At 37.1% G+C, this 21,054-nt stretch overlaps 1 protein-coding gene across 1 annotated transcript in view; it reads right to left on the bottom strand.

Moving 5' to 3' along the window:
• FAT4 (FAT atypical cadherin 4) overlaps positions 1–21,054 on the bottom strand; it is a 215,263-nt gene that overhangs the window by 79,925 nt on the left and 114,284 nt on the right. Inside the window, exon 2 of the mRNA XM_063458418.1 lies at positions 7,432–7,563. Coding sequence (XP_063314488.1) covers positions 7,432–7,563 — 132 coding nt within the window. The remainder of the gene's footprint in view (positions 1–7,431; positions 7,564–21,054) is intronic.

Raw genomic sequence — 21,054 nt, 5'->3', positions numbered from 1 at the left:
ATTTAAAAGTAAACACGCTATAGTGGATATGGTGTTTGGAGTGTTTCTTTAAGATAGGGATGGTTGACATATAAGACATCACAGGATTGAGGACCTTCTGGAATATAATTTAGTTATCCCCATTTAATCACTTAGGAGGGCAGAACAGAACAGAAGCAAGGGCAGGATATGCTCTTTTGCTGAATTCCACCAACCCAATAATATGCACATTAACCTACATTAAAGGAACACTATAGTCACCTAAATTACTTTAGCTAAATAAAGCAGTTTTAGTGTATAGATCATTCCCCTGCAATTTCACTGTCATTTAGGAGTTAAATCACTTTATTTCTATTTATGCAGCCCTAGCCACACCTCCCCTGGCTATGATTGACAGAGCCTGCATGAAAAAAAAACAGGTTTCACTTTCAAACAGATGTAATTTGCCTTAAATAATTGTATCTCAATCATACAGGAGGCTCTTGTAGGGTCTAGCAAGCTATTAACATAGCAGGGGATAAGAAAATCTTAATTAAACAGAACTTGCAATAAAGAAAGCCTAAATAGGGCTCTCTATACAGGAAGTGTTTATGGAAGGCTGTGCAAGTCACATGCAGGGAGGTGTGACTAGGGTTCATAAACAAAGGGATTTAACTCCCAAATGGCAGAGGATTGAGCAGTGAGGCTGCAGGGGCATGTTCTATACACCAAAACTGCTTCATTAAGCTGAAGTTGTTCAGGTGACTATAGTGTCCCTTTAAACATGCACATGTGATAAGGGAGTTGAATGGACCAGACAGACAGATTATCCAGGTTAATTGGCATTTGTGGTGAATTCTGGTAGTTTTGAAAGGCCATCAGCTCACTACACATGATATGGAGACATGATTTGTGATCGTTGTTGCACCCACTATTGCATACATTAACCCACAACTCAATAAATAAGTATGTGGGAATAAGAAAATTAGTCAGTAAGACTCTAATGGCTTTGACAATTTTTTTTCTTTTTAATTCACATCTCCAACACAATGTGAGTGAAAGTGAGACAATGTAAAAACTTCTCTTGACTGGTTTTTTATTATTATTTAATTTATACTATTATGTTAGTCACACCAAAAAGCAAAAGACACCTTTTCAATTTCTGAAGTCAGGTAGAAGTCATTGTTTAGTAAATAAGTTAATAAAGGTAATACCCCTTGTAATGCATAACAAATACTACCTGGGACCTTGCACGTTGTTTAGTCTGTTGTACAACTATTGGAAGGTCCTCCTCATTTACTGTTTTCCCTAACTCAGTGACATTTAGGGTAGAAATTGCTTGTGCATTCCTCACATAAAAATGCATAACCTTACATTTATCTACATAAACTCAGATCTGGCACTTAGCTGCCCATTCTTCTATGTTTTCCAAAAATAAGTGAAGTGATATCCTGCTCAAACTGTATAACCTTACCTAGTTTTTTTTTTTTTTAAAGTTAGTCTTGACATGACAGGTGAGCCCAAGTAACTTTTTTCTTTGTTTTTTATTGTGTATTGGGGCTGATGTGTAATATAGTCATTGCTACCAACCAGGAGTAGTAGGAGTTTGAGTGCCGGACTTATTTTTGTATATTTGTATTACCTAGTTTTGCGACAAACTCTAATGCATGAATTACCAAGCTATGCGCCCCACATCCCAAATAAATGTTATGCAATGTTTCAATTAAAATAACTCGGCAGTGAAGGGGTCAATACAATACTAGTATTTTACACAAAAAAATCATGGCATAAAAATGAAAAATACTTAGATAGCAAAAGCTCCACCAGAAAAAAAGAGCGATATGTAACAGTAATTCATATTCAGTGAAGCAATTACTCTTTGCTATAGCTAGAAATTTGAAATACTTTGGTAGAAATGTCAGACTGATGACATTCCGGTTACTTGGACCCAATAAAATCTGCATCAACACAAACACTTCATTTGACACATAAGCCACCAGTGATATACATAGAGCATGAAGCATGTAAACATGTGTTAGCTGTTTTCTCCTCATTATGCTATGAATCATTAACCCTGTTTTAAGCATGTTGATAAATTATGTCATTTCACTAGGGTAATATTTTATTCAAGGAACTTTTTGCAAAGGGTAAATCAGAAATGCAGAACTGTGAGTTTCAGGAAAGATTGTGTGCTCAGAGGAATTCCCTTACATTGTAATCTCTTCAACATATACAAATAAATATTCCACACAATACCCAGCTGAAGCAGTCCAGGTGTTGAAACTTTCCAAAAAATGTAGTGGAGAAAATGAGAAATGTGATTTCAATTTTTTTTACTATATATGTTTAAAAGATTCCATTTGACTCTGCAATAGAACATTTAAGAAAATCTTGATTTATGGCCGATGCTTTGTATTTTACTAGCACAGTGTAGAATTATGATCCATCAGTAGGAAGGGAAGATACCTTTTGAAAGTGCGATAAGCACGATGTTTGATATCTCTTCTCATAATTATTGTATGTCTAATTAAGAGAGATAGGGAGAGAGATAGAGGGACAGGTGGGTAAATTCAAAGAGAAAGGGAGAATGAAGAGATGACAATAAAGAAAGACAGAGAGATTAAGGGATACACAAAGAGAGAGATAAAGAGAAAGAAAGTGATGATAATTGATTGAGAGAAAGAGATAGAGGGCGGGGGGGGGGGGGATCTATGAATTCAGGGAGAAAAAGAAAGAAGTGTAAAAGGGTTAATCCAAGCATCGTGACCATTACAGCTAGGAGTACCTTTACCTGGTTTCTTGTTTCCCAGTAATGTGCCAAACCATTTAGTAAGAGTTCCCCCCTTACTTGTGTCCCCGCCTGGCTCCTGGTCTCCTGTTCTCTATGTTCTGGCTGATAACAGGCCATCACGCTGCCAGAGGTTGACTTACATCTCAGTCAGTCAAGGTTCTCTTGGCTGTATGTGCAGTATCGCACAACGAAAGAAAATGCTGCACATAAAAACTCTAGGCACTATGACCACTTCAAATCACTGAAGTGGCCATGGTGCTTGGCGTGGTCCTTTAACGGGTTACACCAACCACTGATACCACTTCTGCTTTTAGAAACACTGCACATTAAGAGTAATTTGCAGTTTTGCTAGTTGCACCCCGGGAACACATGACTTAGGCAGCAGTATAGTCAGTTCTGGACTGTCTAATGTCAAGTCTGTGCAAAATTTACCACGCACTACCAGGCAAATGGTGTAATTAGCTTCTAACCATGCAGACAGCCCTGGGAACGCACTTGCAAAGAGAAGCTTCAAAGTCCCCTCTCACCTGCACTCCCTGCTATTCCTATCTGCTTCCATCAATTTAGAACTTTTTATACATTAAAAGCAAGTCTTCCCTCTCTACCTCTTCACTCACTCCCTCCACTCCCTCCACACTCCAGCTCAGGTACACATGTACTGTGAACCAGGGTATAAGGTCCAATCAAATGCTTAATTAAGAAATGTTTGATTGGACCGCGTAGGACACGGCGTGACATTAGACGGGGAGTAGAAAGAAGCAAGGAGGACCTCTCCTCCATTCCTTTTTTCTTTCTTTTATTAAATAAGGCAGAAACCTGGTTAGTAGTGCCCAGTAGGGCATAATTAAGCTTATGAATGATTATGGACCAAGAGTTATAGCAACCATTTAATCATGAGAGATAGCGCAATGAATGAAAGAATAGCAGTTGAGCGATAGTCATAAAGAGATAGATTTAGAGAGAGAGAGACAGAAAAAAGAAAGAAATAGGTGATAATTAAGAGAGAGGGAAATGGATGAAAATCAATAGATAGATGAAGGTACAGATTCAGAGAGAGAGAAAGAAATGGAAAGTAGAAGAAATAAATATTATAAGAAATATATCAAGGTATTTACACAGTAATAGAGAGATAATTTTGTGAAGTGCAGTCCTTGCTATATAATAGTGGTCTGCGCATCTGTCTATCCTTCTTTTCTACTATTTCTCTCTACACTGAAATGTAAATAAAATAGTGAAAAACTAATTCAGAAGAGACTTTAAGTCATCTCAATGAAATATCGGATTTCCAATATGAATATTTGCGTTTAACACATGTTCACCAGATATTTAGACATACATCACACTGACCAATATTTTAGATAAAAAAAAAAAAAAAAAAAACATTCTTCGGAAATTTAGCATCTCTCAACTGACCACATTCTTTATTTTTAATAAAATCCAGCTACAAAAGCAAACGTTTTAACTTAGTTAAATAAAATGTTCATATACCAGGTGAGACCGGAAAGCAGTCCGAGCGTTATATGCAATATAATCTGAAATGCAAATAAATATTAAGCAGATCTTGATGACCACAAACCAACTGGAATATAAGAAGAACTGATCATTGATCCTAATAATTTTGTTTGCAATTTTTGTGTTAACTACCTCATTAATAGTAAAGTGTTGCAATGACACCACAGTGGTTCACTTTAGTTTTATTGTTACTTTTTTGTGGTATTTGCTACTAGAAGGTTTGTTGTTTGTTGTATGGAGCTGAGACACCTGCTCATCTGCCACAACGATTTCAAATGAGGGTTGAGCTAATCTGAAGGATGCATCTGAATCAAAGTGTAGGTTATGTGTGATTTTATGTAGTACATTATGCCCCCATGGACATCTAGTTAAAAGCACTCTGTTTACCCTTGGGGGGATTTCTGCTACAATTCCTTCAGGAGATAGGACCAAGTGAACATGAAAAAGTAAATTGAATGCCTCTCCATTGGGAATCTGCTGTAACAATGCATTTAAGTCTAATTTAAACAATTTTTGATGTCTTTGTCTACAATGACATCTCTTGTCTCAGCTGCCTGTACTCCTCACGGTCAATGGCTTTACTAGTTAAGTTACTACACTGATGGAAAGGTGGAAACATACAGCTATAAACAACTAATAACGACATTCCAGCTCGCATGAGTTTACTACTACAAAACACTCGTCAACATACCCCAAAATCTCTGTAGCTCTCAATGTTACCCTGTGTACTTTAAGGGTCACATGCAAGAAAAGCCTTTGCCTAGTTTCAAATTAAATATGCTACACAAAAAGCCGGCAGAAATACACATACAAAATAATTATTGCAGGGACTTTTCAAAATCACAAACCCAGAAATGCAATATGCATAAATTATTATACAAAGAAAATGGACAAAGGATAAATAATTTTGTTTGTTTTGTAATTTGAAGTTTTGTCCATGGTGTTAACAAACAACATGGCTGACGGAAAAAAAAAAAATTGGTGTCTAGGTGGCAGCCACTAAATGTTGATTTTATTCACAGATCAAGAAGAAGTGACCAACAAAAGAAAAAAAAAGAGTTAAAAATGTTTTTTGTTTTTTTTTATTATTATTATTATTATTATTGCTATTTATAAAGCGCCAACAGATTCCGCAGCGCTGTACAATTAGTGGAGAAACGTACAATATACACAGACAAATACATGAGGTAAGAGAGCCTTGCCCGTAAGCTGATATCTAGACATTGGAGCTCTTTTATACAAAGTGCTTGGCTAGATGGCCCGTGAGCTTACAATCTAAAGGAAACCATGGGGATTTGAGACAAGAGGTAGCAGGGGAAGTTTGGAGGTGATGGCTGAACGAGTTAACAGCGAAGCAGCTATTGGTAAGATGTTAGGGGAATGAAGAGGTAATTGGGTGAGAATCTCAAACAGCTGGAGGAGCATGCTATATATTTAGGGGGGAGCCTGGGAGGGCGGGAGGAGGGGAGGGTGGGGAGAAAAAATGCAGTCTTTCACTGAGTTGAGTGAGGCCTGAAGAACAGAGAATGGGATTGAACAGTTATATGGAGGTAAAAACAAAGAGAACGTTACCTGCGCTCTGGCCTAAATCCCCATGTGCATTTAAACAAAATGGAGGCTCTTTAGTTTTATTCCAATGGCAATTTGAATATATAAGCTCACCAGCCACGTCAAGGCAAGCCTCAATAGGTGAGTCCTACACTAGCCATTAGATATGCTGATATCAGCCAAGAATCTCCAGTGAGATAGGAAGGGGTGTGTAGTTATATGGAGGTATTTACAACTGGGGAGGAGAAAATAGGGGGGGGAGGGAGAGGGGGGATGGAGCGGGCTAGAGTATCCATGTGTTCTATACTATTGAGTTTTATATAACATATGTTATATATATAGATAGCTAGACAAACAGACAGACAGATAGATAGACAGACAGATTTTTTTTTTATGCTCCCACTTTCTTTCCTCAACTGATTACTTCATCTTACTTGGTTTGTGAATGAAAACACGCCTATAAGTGTACTGCAAAATATATACTTTATTAAGTGTATATTTTTCAGTACACTGATTTCCTAATTTTCACACCATTTTGGTTCTTTTTAATTGTTTTTCCTGAAATGATTGCATGGACATAGATGGTCCAAACTTAAATACCACATGGATGAAACCTGAATCGTCCAAAACAAAGATGAGAATCAGACAATGTAATTGGTAATATATCTTAACTATTTTTGTTAAATTAAAAATTTATTTGCATAAGTATAGTTTACTTTAACACTAATAAGACGCGAAAAGAAGGTGACGCAAAAGAAATATATTTAAAATAAAATATTAATCATTACTGTTCTGCCGTACATAACAAATAAAATTCAATACCCTTTGCAATGCGTGCAATGGCTATGCCTGAAATGTACTAGATTGTGATGTAATTTGCTAAATCTTTAAAGGACCACTCTAGGCACCCAGACCACTTCAGCTTAATGAGGTGGTCTGGGTGCCAGGTCCTTCTAGGGTTAACCCATTTTTTCATAAACATAGCAGTTTCAGAGAAACTGCTATGTTTATGAATGGGTTAAGCCTTCCCCCTATGTCCTCTAGTGGCTGTCTCATTGACAGCCGCTAGAGGCGCTTGCGTGCTTCTCACTGTGATTTTCACAGTGAGAGCACGCCAGCGTCCATAGGAAAGCATTATGAATGCTTTCCTATGTGACCGGCTGAATGCGCGCGCAGCTCTTGCCGCGCGTGCGCATTCAGCCGACGGGGAGGAGAAGAGGCGGATCGGAGGAGGAGAGCAGGAGGAGAGCTCTCCGCCCAGCGCTGGAAAAAGGTAAGTTTTAACCCCTTTCCCCTTTCCAGAGCCGGGCGGGAGGGGGTCCCTGAGGGTGGGGGCACCCTCAGGGCACTCTAGTGCCAGGAAAACGAGTATGCTTTCCTGGCACTAGAGTGGTCCTTTAATAAAAATGTAAAAGATCACAGAGTGCTTCGTGAAAACGTTTAACACAAATGATCTGTGATTTCCAATGTTTTATACCATGGTGTACTTCATATAAGTGATAATTCTCCTATAAGTTGCCGTTATACTTTGTTTGTGATGTATCGGAACCACTGAAGTAGTCTTATTAGCAATATGGTTCAACAGAGTTTAAAAACACAATACTATAAAGTATATTATCTACCTCATCAGCATCTGTAGCAGTCAGTTGCATGATTTTAGAGCCATCTCCGATATTTTCCTCCACTGTGAGATCAAGTATGTCCGTAGGAAACACTGGAGGGTTATCATTGATGTCCTGAAGAGTTATTTCCACCTACAAGAGACACAGAATAATTCACTCAATAAAACTGTAAAAATACGAGGAGTGAAAACAGCAAAAAAATTAATAATATATTTACTTTTAACAGAATTGGCCCCTATATAGCCATGTTGGTAACACTTTAAGCATTAAGCATCCAAAGATCCCCTTTTAGTCACCCCAAGGATGTATGGCAGTGGACAGATTATGTAATGACAATCTTCAACAATCTACCTGTAAAACTGAAAAAAGGTCAGGCTTCAGATGCCATGGAAAGCCCTGTTTTTTGTTTGTTTGTTTTCTTTCCTGTTTTGTATCTTAACACACACACAAAACAAATATAGATACTGAATGTTTATCCACAAAAACCTTGTCTACCAATCCTATACATACCTGGGTTGGATTTAATTTTGAATTGCATAAATAAATAAATATATATATTCTTTTAAATAAACCCCTGCCCACAGGTCTCAAGTACTACAGTAATAATAAAAATAATAGTATACATGTGCAAAAATGGCTGTTTTATGCAAAATGCGGTTCCCGGTCGGTCCCCAGGGGCACTTAGCTGCGATTCTATGGACCATGCGTGCGGTCGGTCTAATTATGACTTCCAGGAAATTCCTGAACCCCTGAACCGGTCTGGGTGATCTTTTTGATATGCAGATCACCCAGATCAGGGATATCAGGGGATGTAACTGTTGTGGGGATTTTGTGTGTTTATAAGTATTTTGGGGGTTTTGTAAAAATGTATGTTTTCTCTGCCTGGAGATAATTTAATACAGTGCTGACTCAATTATCTCCCAGACATAGGGGAGGGATTGACCTATTCTGTATAGGAGTGTCCTGGACCTGAGAGCCAATGTAATCGTGCATACATTTTTACTCTCTCAGCAAGACCAGCGAGACCCCAACCAAGCTGCAGTGGTTTGTGGGGTTTACAGTGTTATGGTGTTCCAGTGCAAGTACAAGGAAGTAGCGATTGACGGAGGTACCCAGTCGGGGTGCCAGGCAGTCCGTCACACTATCTATCCATTCACCCGCTAAATATTATGCTTTCTTTTTCAAGAGAAAACACTAGAAAGGGAATGGCTTAAAACTGCAAAAGTATGTGCACACAAACACACAAATGTGTGTGTGTGTGTGTGTGTGTGTTATCACTTTGCTCAACATACTTTCCTGACATGCAATTTTGAACATTGCAAGTTGCAAAATATTATATTTCTTAAAATGTAACAGAAAAATGTCAAAACTGAGTAGTTTTTTTTACTTGTTTGTGGTTTCAGATAGACTTAATCAAGTGTAGTAAACACAATCCAAATTTGCAGGCTCAGTAGCATGTATCTGCCAAGAGCTCGCTGAAAAGCGTTATTCAGTCATTGGATGTAATTGACATACAGATGAGGTGGAATAAAACAGCCTTTGATATGTTTATATATCAGCGTCTTTCAATGACGGAATACAAATTTCCTATTTTATATGGAATCACTGGACGTTTTTATTTTTTTTCAGTTTCTTAAAAGCAAACAAAAGATTTACTTGCAGGACATCCCAACCCACTCATTCATTCAAACCTAAACAAATGTCCTATTTTACATGTAATGTTTATGTACTCTTCAGATATTCAAAAGTTTCTGAAAGATACAGGCTTAGGTTATTTGCACATTGTTTTTTTTATATGCTTGGCTATTTGTTTAACAGCCTTTCAGAAGAAGCCATGAAAGACAGAACTTGCTTGTTTGCGTTAAGTGTGTGATGGACTGTAGATGTCTTGCTCCTGATAAGGATAAAGGAACCAGCTGCTTTCTGTCTACGTTTAGTGTAATGAATTCCCATAATACACTGGGAAGCATGGTCACCAGAACATTAGACCACCAGTAAGATGTGATTTACATGCATTTTGTCTAAATTTAATCTACACTTAAACCATTTCAAGCATTCAGTTTTCTAAGAATAAAAGATAAAAGTTGATGAAAAGTGGAATTACTTAATTGGCTGGAATCTGTCCATACCACGGTACTTTTAATTAAGATGACCCTGAAACTTATGTAATATATATATATATACACTGTATATAGTTGGGCAGAACTGAATTAATTCACCGTGAGCAAGTCTACCTTCTATCACTATGTAGATGAACAAGAAAGCTTTTGTTTGAAAGAGCAGATTCTGACCTTTTCAAAACCACTGAAAACCAAAATTTTCAAAGTAAAGAAAAAACTAGATCATTTGAAAAATAATCTCCAATGCATTAGTTTTTGGCTTTAATATTGTTATTCAATTTTGAATTCACTATAATTAAACAGGGGGGGGGGGGAAGAACTTATTTTATTCACTAAACTTTGAAATATAGTCAACAGAGAACCAAACTCCAAATTCACAAGAATATTTACAAAACCTCAGATTTTGGAAAATGAAAATTCAAATGGCAAAATTGAGGTTAAAATAGCCAAGAGTAGGGAATTTGTTTTCTAAATTGCTTGAATTTTGCCTCTCGTATTTTGAATTGGTGCAGTTAGACATTTCGTGAATAACTCTGTTAGGCTGACATATCCAAGCTGAGATTATAGCTGAGTTAAGTGAAGTTTTCAATTGTCTACAATTCAATGTGAGACCCATTATGCATTGTCACTGTGGGGAGTTTTTTTAAATGCACAAAACATATTAATCGTTATAGAAAAGAGATAGAGGGAAGATCATAAACTGACATCTCTAACTTTTTTTAATGGTAAGAGACATGCTTCATTGATATTGATAAATGTTAGACGGGGCATGAAAAGTTTTAGAAAAAAAAATTAAATCCAAAGCACTTTCAATTAATTATAGTGAGATATACTCTTTAAAATTCACGTTGATTACAAAAAATTATCTAAGATGAATAGAAGGCAAAGAATGCTATTGGGAAATGCAATTCTCGTAAAAATGGAGACAGCCATATTTCAAAGTGAAGTAAACTTGAAATAACACGGACACAGAGTACTCCTTAACTGATCATCCATGGCAAAAGCAGGCACCACACTTGGAAAATCAATTGGCAGATTAATTACATCGTTTGTAACACCAGTCAGAAAAAGCAGTTGATGAGGATTTGGATTGCTTGGAAAAAAAAAAAGTATAAACAGATTTAAAAAAGTCAAGTGGTACTGTATACTTCATTGATTTAACCAGAAATCATTGAAGGATCACTCCAAGCCTTCTGAAGGGGTTATAGTGCCTTGAGTGCTCTGGCAACACCCTATTGTAAGGAGTAAAATAGTTTTTGCATGATTTGAATTCTTACTTGTAGTCTGCTTGGTGCCGTTCCCCACCTCCATTACCACTACATCTGATCATACTCGGCCAATGAACTATACCCTAATTTGAAGCTTTTAGGACTGGAGTGATGCACGTTTCTACTGAGGAACTTCTGGCTCTAGGGACATGGTGACGGAGAGCAGCACCCGGTGGACACCTTTATGAAGTTAAGCCATTCTGAAACAGTGTGACTTCTTACAATGGTGGGAACCAGGGTAGTTCTGGCACCGTAACCACTAAAGCTAGATTTTTTTAATACTTTACAGTGAACTAAATTAGGACCTCGATTTTATATTAATAGATACGTTTTTTCAATCTTTTCCTTAAATGTTTTTATTATTATTATTATTATTATTATTATTATATTATTATTATAATATTTATTTAGCGCCAACAAATTCCATAGCACTTTACAATGGGTGAACTAACAAACATGTAGTTGTAACCAGACAAGTTTGACGCACAGGAACAGAGGGAGTTGAGGGCCCTGCTCAATGAGCTTACATGCTAGAGGGAGTGGGGTAAAGTGACACACAAGGTACATAAATTCCCATGGACTTGATTTCTGTAGATAAATCATTGCAAAGATTAATTCAAAACTATTAAATCAAGGCCCATGTTCATGGTGTTAGTTTGACGATCCATTCTTCGATTTAAAAATAACTCAATTACCAATTCTACAATTGCAATTAAGATAAAGTAAATTAAATTCCCCAAAGCACACAGACTTTTTTTCCACTGTCAATCGGGTATTCACTGCATTGTTTATTTATGTATTTATATTGGATTGTTACATTAAGCAGCATTGTGAGCAGCTGCCTGAGGCCTGACAAATATCTGAGAAACAGCACTGTTTACATTTTGCAATTTGTGCACTTTCTAGTGGTTATCAAAGTGACAGCCTCTAAGGACTTTGGAAACAATTAGATTCATTTATTGAATCAATTTTCGACCAGTCACAGCAATTAAAGTATGCTTGAAGCTGGACGCTGGGTGTGTTTCTTAAGGAGATGCTGCACATAATCAGAAGATTATTATATAAGACTCCAGGCACCAGCACAACTTTTGTGGAATTTATAGCAATTTAACTAAATAATTAGGTAAATAATATACAATATTTTGCTTGACTAATTTTGTATAGTTATCACATTTAAAGTTATCTACTTTAACCCAGCCTCCCTTGTCCCACCTTCCACAATTCCCTTTCTGTTTCAATAATAACACAGTCCGCATCCTCAGAAGACACAGCAGCTCTCTTACTTAAAAAAACTGTTAATTGAACTACATCGTCCACAAACACCTGCTCTGCGCATATTATTATTAGTATTATTATACTTTATTTGTGTTAGGGGCAGAAAAAGGCCGTACAAAGAGAAGCATAGCTTAGGATAAGAAAAAGTCGGCTGTGGTGTGCCGGAACCGACGATGCGGTAGGCCTGTAAATAAAAGAGGGCCCACCCATGAGGTGTAATGAAAAGGTATAGATAGAGGGAGTGGAGGGTGGGGACATGCAAATCGCTAAAGCACGAACGAGACAGTGGAAGGTGAGTAGTGGGTTTAAATAGGGAAACATGTCCCTCCCACAACTGCAGGCCAAGCCTTCACATTTATAAAGTGCCAACACATTCTTCAGTGTTTTGTACACGGGTACAATTGGTACAAATAAAAGTCAAAAGGTACAATATATTAGAGACAATACAAAATTTTAAAAACAAATACTGTACAGCAATTGAGGGCCCTATTTAGTGTGAACTGTAGTATAAAATACTAATCTGCTTAAATTTTTTATATACTTTTTACTTTTAATTACTTTGGATTTTCTAACTCATTTTCTATGCAATAAGTGAAAACGAAACAGTTTTATATTTTACATATTTATTTTTTTAGATTCCTCTACTTAGAACACATCTAAATAAAAATAATAGTTTTATTTATGTGCAAGAACCCAACTGCTATAGCACATGTAGGTATATTTTGCACTTTAGGACAGGAAGGGTCAAAGAAAACCAGCTTTCACTAAGCATTGCCTTGATTTAATAAGCTTTCCAAATGATTCAATACTGTTAGAAAAACATTCCAATTAATTTATCTACAGAAGCCACCATTAACGTCTATGGGAATTTTTGTACATAAATCAATTGGAAAGATTGAATCATTGGAAAAAGTTATTACATGGAGGCCTATATTGGTGGCTTACTTTACTTTATTTTTTGGTAATTTATCAAGTCATGCAGAGATTTTGTACATATGTCATAATAACGTTTACAGTGTCAAATCTAATTGGACAACATACAATGTGAAGTAGAATGTAGTGACGCTTGTAGGTTAACAGAAGCCATTAAGTTTGTGGATAACCAGACCCAACAGAGCAGAAGGAAATATCTAGAAAAGTCAACTCTCGTTACTGTCCCTAGAACTTTATTACATGCAGATACCAAAGTCCCAAATGCAGTCTATTCTAAGGGCTATATAATTCAATAAGTCTTTACAGAAACAAACACTGAACATTATATGTCCATGATACTGCTCGAGACTAATAATGCATTTATGCATAGTATAAATAATGAAAGTTGGATGGGAACTGTAAAGCCATTCGTGAACGACTATGCATGCCACAGTAGAACGAAATAAAGAAATTTAGACTGTGGCAGTGTGTGTTTTGACATCTGGATTCTCTTACAGAAGAGAATCGTTTTCATGTGTTTTATTATGGATCTTGCTTCAATTTGTTTTCCAGTCTAAAAAAAGTCTAAAGAACTAGGTTGCAGGGCTCCTGGGCAATTAACTTGGTAAAACATGGGGTGATCGTGGAATTCTCTCCCTGCTTTAGGCAATGCCACATAGCCAATCTACAAAACCCAAGGTATCCTTCTGGTGGTATTATGTTTACTTACAATTGTGTGTACATATATTAAATACATTTGCGCACTATATGTGAATACTCTTAAGAAGGTAGATATGCTTTATATGAAATCCAAGAGACCCAGTACATCTGATGTAGATTTAGGTTAATGAAAGCACATTTTTTGAGGGGAGCAGAGGTCTCCGCAGACAATTTTCCAAGGGGAGTGGTAAAGCCATTATGTGTATAGGTACTGTCAGTCCCATTTAAATCAAAATAAAGATAAGTTAAATTGGAGGGACTCTGCCTCCTTCTGCCCCATGGGGCACAGGGTTTTATACATACGTTTGTAGCACATCTCCCAACATTGAGTGGTATGAGATTGGGGAGGGTGGGCATGCTCTGAGTGGAGCGTCACCACTAACGCAACTTGCGTCACTATTGTTGTCCATAATGGGTTAATGGGTGGGTCCGCCCAAAAAAGTCATAGGCCTACCCACTTAAGGTTCAGGGCTGACCAACCCCAACCTACAGGACCTTGCAGAGAGTGCTGCTGAAGCACTCTCTACAGGGTCTTAGTGCCCATTCACAGCACAAGCACTTCTAATAATGCGCTTGCTGTGCTGTGCTGCCTGAGGATGCAGGGAACCAGGGAGCAAAATCAGGACAGTGGCACAAGACCCCGAAATCAGGACTGTAGTGTCAAAATCAGGATTGTTCAGGATGTCTGCTACAGTTTTAAACAATGATATTGAGTAATATTTATGAGAACATATAAGGGAACATGTAAACCAAAAATACCATATATTTATATCACTTGATTCATTATCTATTTTTCATGTTGGCACTTATATATAAAACCAGATTGTATATATGCATTAGGCTCTGCTAGAACCACACGGAAATGTTTAATGTCAATATGATCACTTAAGCCTAGGATCACACATGTAGATACTTGTCTCCAATAGTTGCTTCCAGACTAGAAGCCTCAATCTTCAGAACATTACATATGCTCTGCAATAGAAGCCACCTGTCAATTTTACATGATGCAGACTCCATGACACACTGACTGATGGGAAACGGATGAGAAAACCTCTAGCTAAATAAAAACAATAACGGTTCACAGTTGAACACTAGCAACGATGCGAATTCCAACATCTAGGTATTATTACCAGTACAAAGAATAAAAAAACAAAAAAAACATTTAAGCCTTTTAAGTGGTCAACCCTATAATAATATTAATACAAACACACCCAAACTGTGTGCAATAGGGACAAAAAAAAACACAGTATATCATTGGAGGGTACTCTACAGAACATTGCAGTGGTTTTAGTGCTACGTGTCTTTTGATGTTCCACATTTGTAGTCAAATTGGGTTGGAGCTGATAGATGATAGACAAAAAACAAACAAACTGAAAATCTAAGTCTGATATTAAAACACAACTCGGACATCTTTTAAAATAATCAATATCTAAGCTACATATTTGAACTGTTTTCTTTTCCTTTCCACTGTCTGCGTTCTGTCCAGATTAAGTCAGAATTGAAAACTACAGGTTGGAAAAAGGCAAAAGCATGCATTACCTTGTAGAAAAGTAGTCATTTTCTCCATTCAAATTATTTCCCAAATGTTCATATCTACAATTGATGTACATAAAGGTGCATATGTGTTGCTGGAGTTTCTCAGTATAATCTGGCAGCTGAACAATTTACTGTATAAAAATACAGCTATGATTTGACAGAGTAAGCCTAAGTCTTCTGTAGTCTATGTTTAATAGAGCCATCTATGGTTCAGTTTGTATTTTAGATTTTAGAATTTTCCACAAGAATTGAAAGGAGCAGATCAGGGGGCATCTCCACCACATGTGCATATAATCTTCTCTCTCATCACAGTTCTGGAACTGTAATCTTGTGGAGTAAAGGTACCACCTGGATGTGACCTTGCAATTGTTTTCTTCAAGACAAAATACATGCTGTAATTTTACATTTATTCCCTTAATAATGCCTTCAGGAACAGTTTACGAAAAATAATATAACAAAAAAGGCAGACTTATCGTTAATCGCTTGTGTTTTTTCGTGGGTGTGCCTTTGAACAAATCTGTAATATTTTGAATTCAACGATGACCGCATTTGGAAAAGGAAATTTAAATCACCAGTTTCGCTAAATTAAAGATGTAAAGTGACAAAATACTAATTTCTTTTCTTTTCAGTCTCCGCTAAAGCTTGGAACTGCCAAATGAAAATACAAGACAGATGCCACAGGAATGCTGAACTAGCTGATGTGGTTAAGCAGGGCTTTACATTGGCATACACATAATATTAAATAGCTAGGCTGTGATCCTTGCTACCAACCACCACGTTCATGTGTGCTCAACAAAGATTTCAGATGGCACAATATGAAGCTCCACTTCCATCATGCAAACACCAAAAAGCTTTTAAACATTGAAACAGCCAAAACATGCACTACGAGCAATGTTATTTTATGATCACAAGACTTGATATAACACCTCACATCTGTATTTCTACTCATTAAACTATAATATATGACTTCCAAGTATTACATACACACATACACACACGCACGCTAGCACGCACGAACGCACAAACACACAAACACACATACACAAAACAACAACGAACTGTTACTTCTCACAATGCTTAACTCTCATTTCACTTCTACTAGGGGGGTTCCTGTCACTTCAGTCTTGAATAAAATATGTTAGAGAATATACAGAGTCCCACAAGCTGCCAGTCAGCAGAAATGTTGTAGTTTTAACAATACAAATAAATTTGAGAAAATAAATATCAGCTATATGCAGCTGCTTGGAGCTATTACAGAGCAAGGACCTAAAGGTGCTGCTCCTTTAGCCACTATTTAAGTTTTGCCCTGCTAGTGTTTGACATGTCCCTTTAAATTTGAAATATTGTGTTGTGCCTGTTAATAGACACCAGACTTTACATATAACAAATTAATCTAACTTCACATGTATTAAATAAAACAAACTACCAGAGTTAGCATATATTGTACCAGCAATTGGCCATGTAAAATTTAGCAGAAAAAAAAAAAAAGAATGCGTTAATCAAAATTCTCGTGTTTTGTTTCTATAATAATTTTAGAGTATAACCAAACTTTAAGGGATTGGAAGCAATGATAAATGCTTTCTAGATGCGAGCTGTCACACCACATAGCACACCGTAGATATAAGCTAACACAAAGGTCACATTTAGAAACAATTACAGTTGAGTGTAAGTGATTTTTGTGAACTCAGTGTTCAAAAAAAATAAAAATAACAACAACAAAAAAAAAAACAACAACAACAACAATGTGTATACTTATATGGCTTTTGGACTAAATAATTGCTGTAATTTTAAATGTATTTATTTATTTAAACATTTACAGCATTGTACATATTAAGCTTGCTTGTTTTGTCCCTCCTGCTTTACTTGATGTCACAGCTCCTTTTTTAGCCCTCCGTTTAATATTATAGTTGTGTCTCAAGTACAATGGGAGTTGTAGTTTAGATAACTGCTTTCATAAGTAGAAAACCAATAACTGAACTGCATGTCCCAGGAACCCTTGCACTGAGCAGAGATGAGGCTTGGCGCAACCAACTTTCAATTCTTCTTGCAAGCCCCTCACCCCCACTACACCCTGTGCACACGTATCGCCAGTTTAACAGATATATCGGTAAGATCTACCAAATCTAAGACAAACTGTCACATTTCTAAATTTGCATTGAGAGTTAAACATATATTGTTCATTCTGCACTTCGATTCTTGCAGTGCTGGGTTAACGGACCAAGTCTTTGCATATTTTGCAAATACTCTCCGTGGTAACATTGCCGCTTGGTGTGAGGTGTTCTGGGATGTGGGAGAGCACAATATTGAAGTTTATTGCGAAATCCACAATACCAAAGGAGCCCCCATACATTTTCCCCACAGCCATTACTACCAATGGCTGGTTTACTTTGCAAAACTCGATAGCGGTAGCTCCGTCTTTCGTCACGTTTTGTCAAGCAAAGTAGCCCTTACTTTCTGTTATGATATCTTCTGATTGCATTCAAATTTCCATGAAATGATATATTAGTTGGTTAGAGCAGTAATAACATCACTGTGTTAGAAACAAGAACCTCCGGTTCAAGACAGGTGACTACCTCCCCAGTAAGTGTCCCTGGACACCTACACGTATTTGAAGTATACATGTATGCCTACCTCAAATACTCATAGATTGCAAGCTTGTGTAACAGAGCCTACTTCAAATATTCCTTTTTTATAATTGTAAAGTGCTGCTAAATATTTTGGCATGATGTAAAAGCTAATAATAATAACGCAGTCAATGTGAGTATTTCATAAAGATTTTATCTTGCTGAAATACTACATTTTTCTTGGGCGGGGGTGGTGGTGGTTGGGAGAATGACAGAGCCACTTTAAACATTTCCAACACTTCAGGCTACATGTACTAGAATAAGAAGTTCCTGATTAACCAAATTATTCTTTTATTTGGCTGAGCTAAAGTCTGATAATGAAATGACTGGGGATTTGCACAAAAGCTAAAAACGTTCAAAAAGAGTATATTTTCACACAAAAAAATGTTATATACATGTTAAGGAATTCTCAATATCATTCATTATAAAATATATTTGGAGGTTTGGAGGTTTGGAGAATAAAAATAAGAGGTCAGTATTTGAGTTGTACATTATAAAACATAGCATAAAATGACCAATGTTATTTATATGTAAGCATGATGAGGTGAAATAAGGGTTATTAGCGCTATACATTACATTTAGGATTACTATGTAAACGTGTCCATATTTTCAATTCTTTATTTTAATTCGTGCATTGATGAGACAAATAACATTTAGTCTAGCAATGCCACAACAGCTGTTGCCAGTTTTCAGAGACAGAGAATTACAATTGCATGGCATGAGTAGCTGTGCCCATTTTGAAGTAAAAGATGAGAAACAGTAGTGTGTTGTAAGTCATTGCGTGTGCATGAACGGTTGTGTAGCTTGACAACTGACTGTGCTATAGAAGGTGTGTAACGATTGACTTACGCTTCTCAATTCTAGCATAGAATATAACAGGCTGATAGTAAGTGATTGGTAACATGCTCATATTGAATAAGTGGTATTATCACGCTTAACTGGCTAGTGTAAGTACCAACTGGCGCCGGTCGCTGTAGGCTAGAGAGAAATACTGCCCCCATGACAAGAGAGCAACGTTGTTACTTGGGATGTATGAATAAGCTTAGTAGTGCTGTCTGATAAATTAGTGAATGAGCTAACTCAGATGTCATGTGACGGCACTTACTACATATGTGACTGACCAGATAGGTAAGATAGGACCCACATCGATGTGTCCATATTTTCCATATTATTTTTCTATTTCTTTAGGGAATTTTCTTTTAAAATAACATTTCATTTCCAATATTGAGAAACCCTTTAATGTTTAACTCTTTATCATAGTTCACTTGATTTAAGGTACCGTATATACTCGGTAGCCGACCCGAATATAAACCGAGACCCCTAATTTTACCCCAAAAAACTGGGAAAACGTATTGACTCAAGTATAAGACTAGGGTGGGAAATGCAGCAGCTACTGGTAAATTTCTAAATAAAATTAGATCCTATAAAAATTATATTAATTGAATATTTATTTACAGTGTGTGTGTATATAATGAATGCAGTGTGTGTGTGTATGAATGCAGTGTGTGTGTATGAATGCAGTGTGTGTATGAATGCAGTGTGTGTGTATGAGTGCAGTGTGTGTATGTATGCAGTGTGTGTATGTATGCAGTGTGTGTATGTATGCAGTGTGTGTATGAATGCAGTGTGGGTGTATGAATGCAGTGTGTGTATGAGTGCAGTGTGTGTATGAGTGCAGTGTGTGTGTGTATGAATGCAGTGTGTGTGTGTATAAGTGCAGTGTGTGTATGAATGCAGTGTGTGTGTATGAGTGCAGTGTGTGTATGTATGCAGTGTGTGTATGAGTGCAGTGTGTGTGTATGAATGCAGTGTGTGTATGAATGCAGTGTGTGCATGAATGCAGTATGTGTGTGTGATGCAAAGTGTGATGCAGAGCCTTGGTGGGGGTGGGCATTTTTATTATTATTTTTCATATTATTATTTTAATATTATTATTTTGTTGTTTTATTAGTAATATTTTTATTATTTTTTATTATTAATATTTTATTATTACATTTTTATTTATTTTTTCGTCCCCCCTCCCTGCTTGATACATGGCAGGGAGGGGGGCTCTCACTCCCTGGTGGTCCAGCGGATGGGCTGTAGGAGGGGGCTGGCAGGAAGCTCTTACCTCTCCTGCAGCTCCTGTCAGCTCCCTCCTCCTCCGTGCCGGTCCAGTATGCTTCCTCTGCAAGTCCCAGTGTAAGTCTCGCGGCCGCACGGAGCATTGCCACGGTAACCCGTGGCAACGCTATGACCCCGCGGCTCTCGCGAGACTTACACTGGGACTTGCAGAGGAAGCAGACCGGACCGGCGCGGAGGAGGAGGGAACTGACAGGAGCTGTGGGAGAGGTAAGTAAATGCTCTCTGCCAGCCCCCAGTCTGTATTATGTAATGTAAATTGCCATAATACAGACATTGACTCGAGTATAAGTCGAGTTGGGGTTTTTCAGCACAAAAAATGTGCCGAAAAACTCGACTTATACTCGAGTATATACGGTATTTGCCTTACTGAAGGGTTAACGGAGTAAAATTTCTGCTTAGCCAAATATCCATTATATATTTTTAGCTTTTGTTACAGAAAAGTACACTATAACACTGAAATATGTAATTTTGTTTAGGAGGCAGCACATGGTGAACACTTTGGGACAAGAGCTTATATTTCTTGGATACAGCATATGTACAATTACTTGAAAGAAAAATAACTGTTACTGGATGATTGATTGGGAGATTGATTGACTGTGAGTACCATGATAGCGTATGTGTATTTTTATTTATTTTTTACATATTTTGCATATGTAATAAATTTTCGAAATGTGCTATAACTTGTTTATTTTGATTTTTTTTATGCTGTTTTTAAGGTAACCCTTGGGAATGCATGCTGCTTAGAGTCTGGATTACATTTTCTGTGCATCCAGAACACTTCATCATGCAGCTTAGCCAAAAACTGTTCTGGTTTGATGGTGACTCATGCTGTCGGTATGAGAAAGCCATAATAAAGAACATTTTACATAAAATGCCAAATGCTTGGTAATTTAATACCGAAACCAAGAAGGTACATACTGTTTTAGAATCTAACAGGGTTTAGCCTCTGCAGACAAAAAGGTGTTGTCTGGAAATGTTTTTGTAAACAATATTTCTTTAACTACATATTCATGCGAGAGAGAGAGAGAGAGGGAGTAAGTATCA

This window comes from Pelobates fuscus, chromosome 6, assembly GCF_036172605.1.
Source record: "Pelobates fuscus isolate aPelFus1 chromosome 6, aPelFus1.pri, whole genome shotgun sequence".
Lineage (NCBI taxonomy): Eukaryota > Metazoa > Chordata > Amphibia > Anura > Pelobatidae > Pelobates > Pelobates fuscus.
The sequence above is the reverse complement of the archived record's forward strand: the minus strand, read 5'-3'. Positions and strand labels throughout refer to the sequence as shown.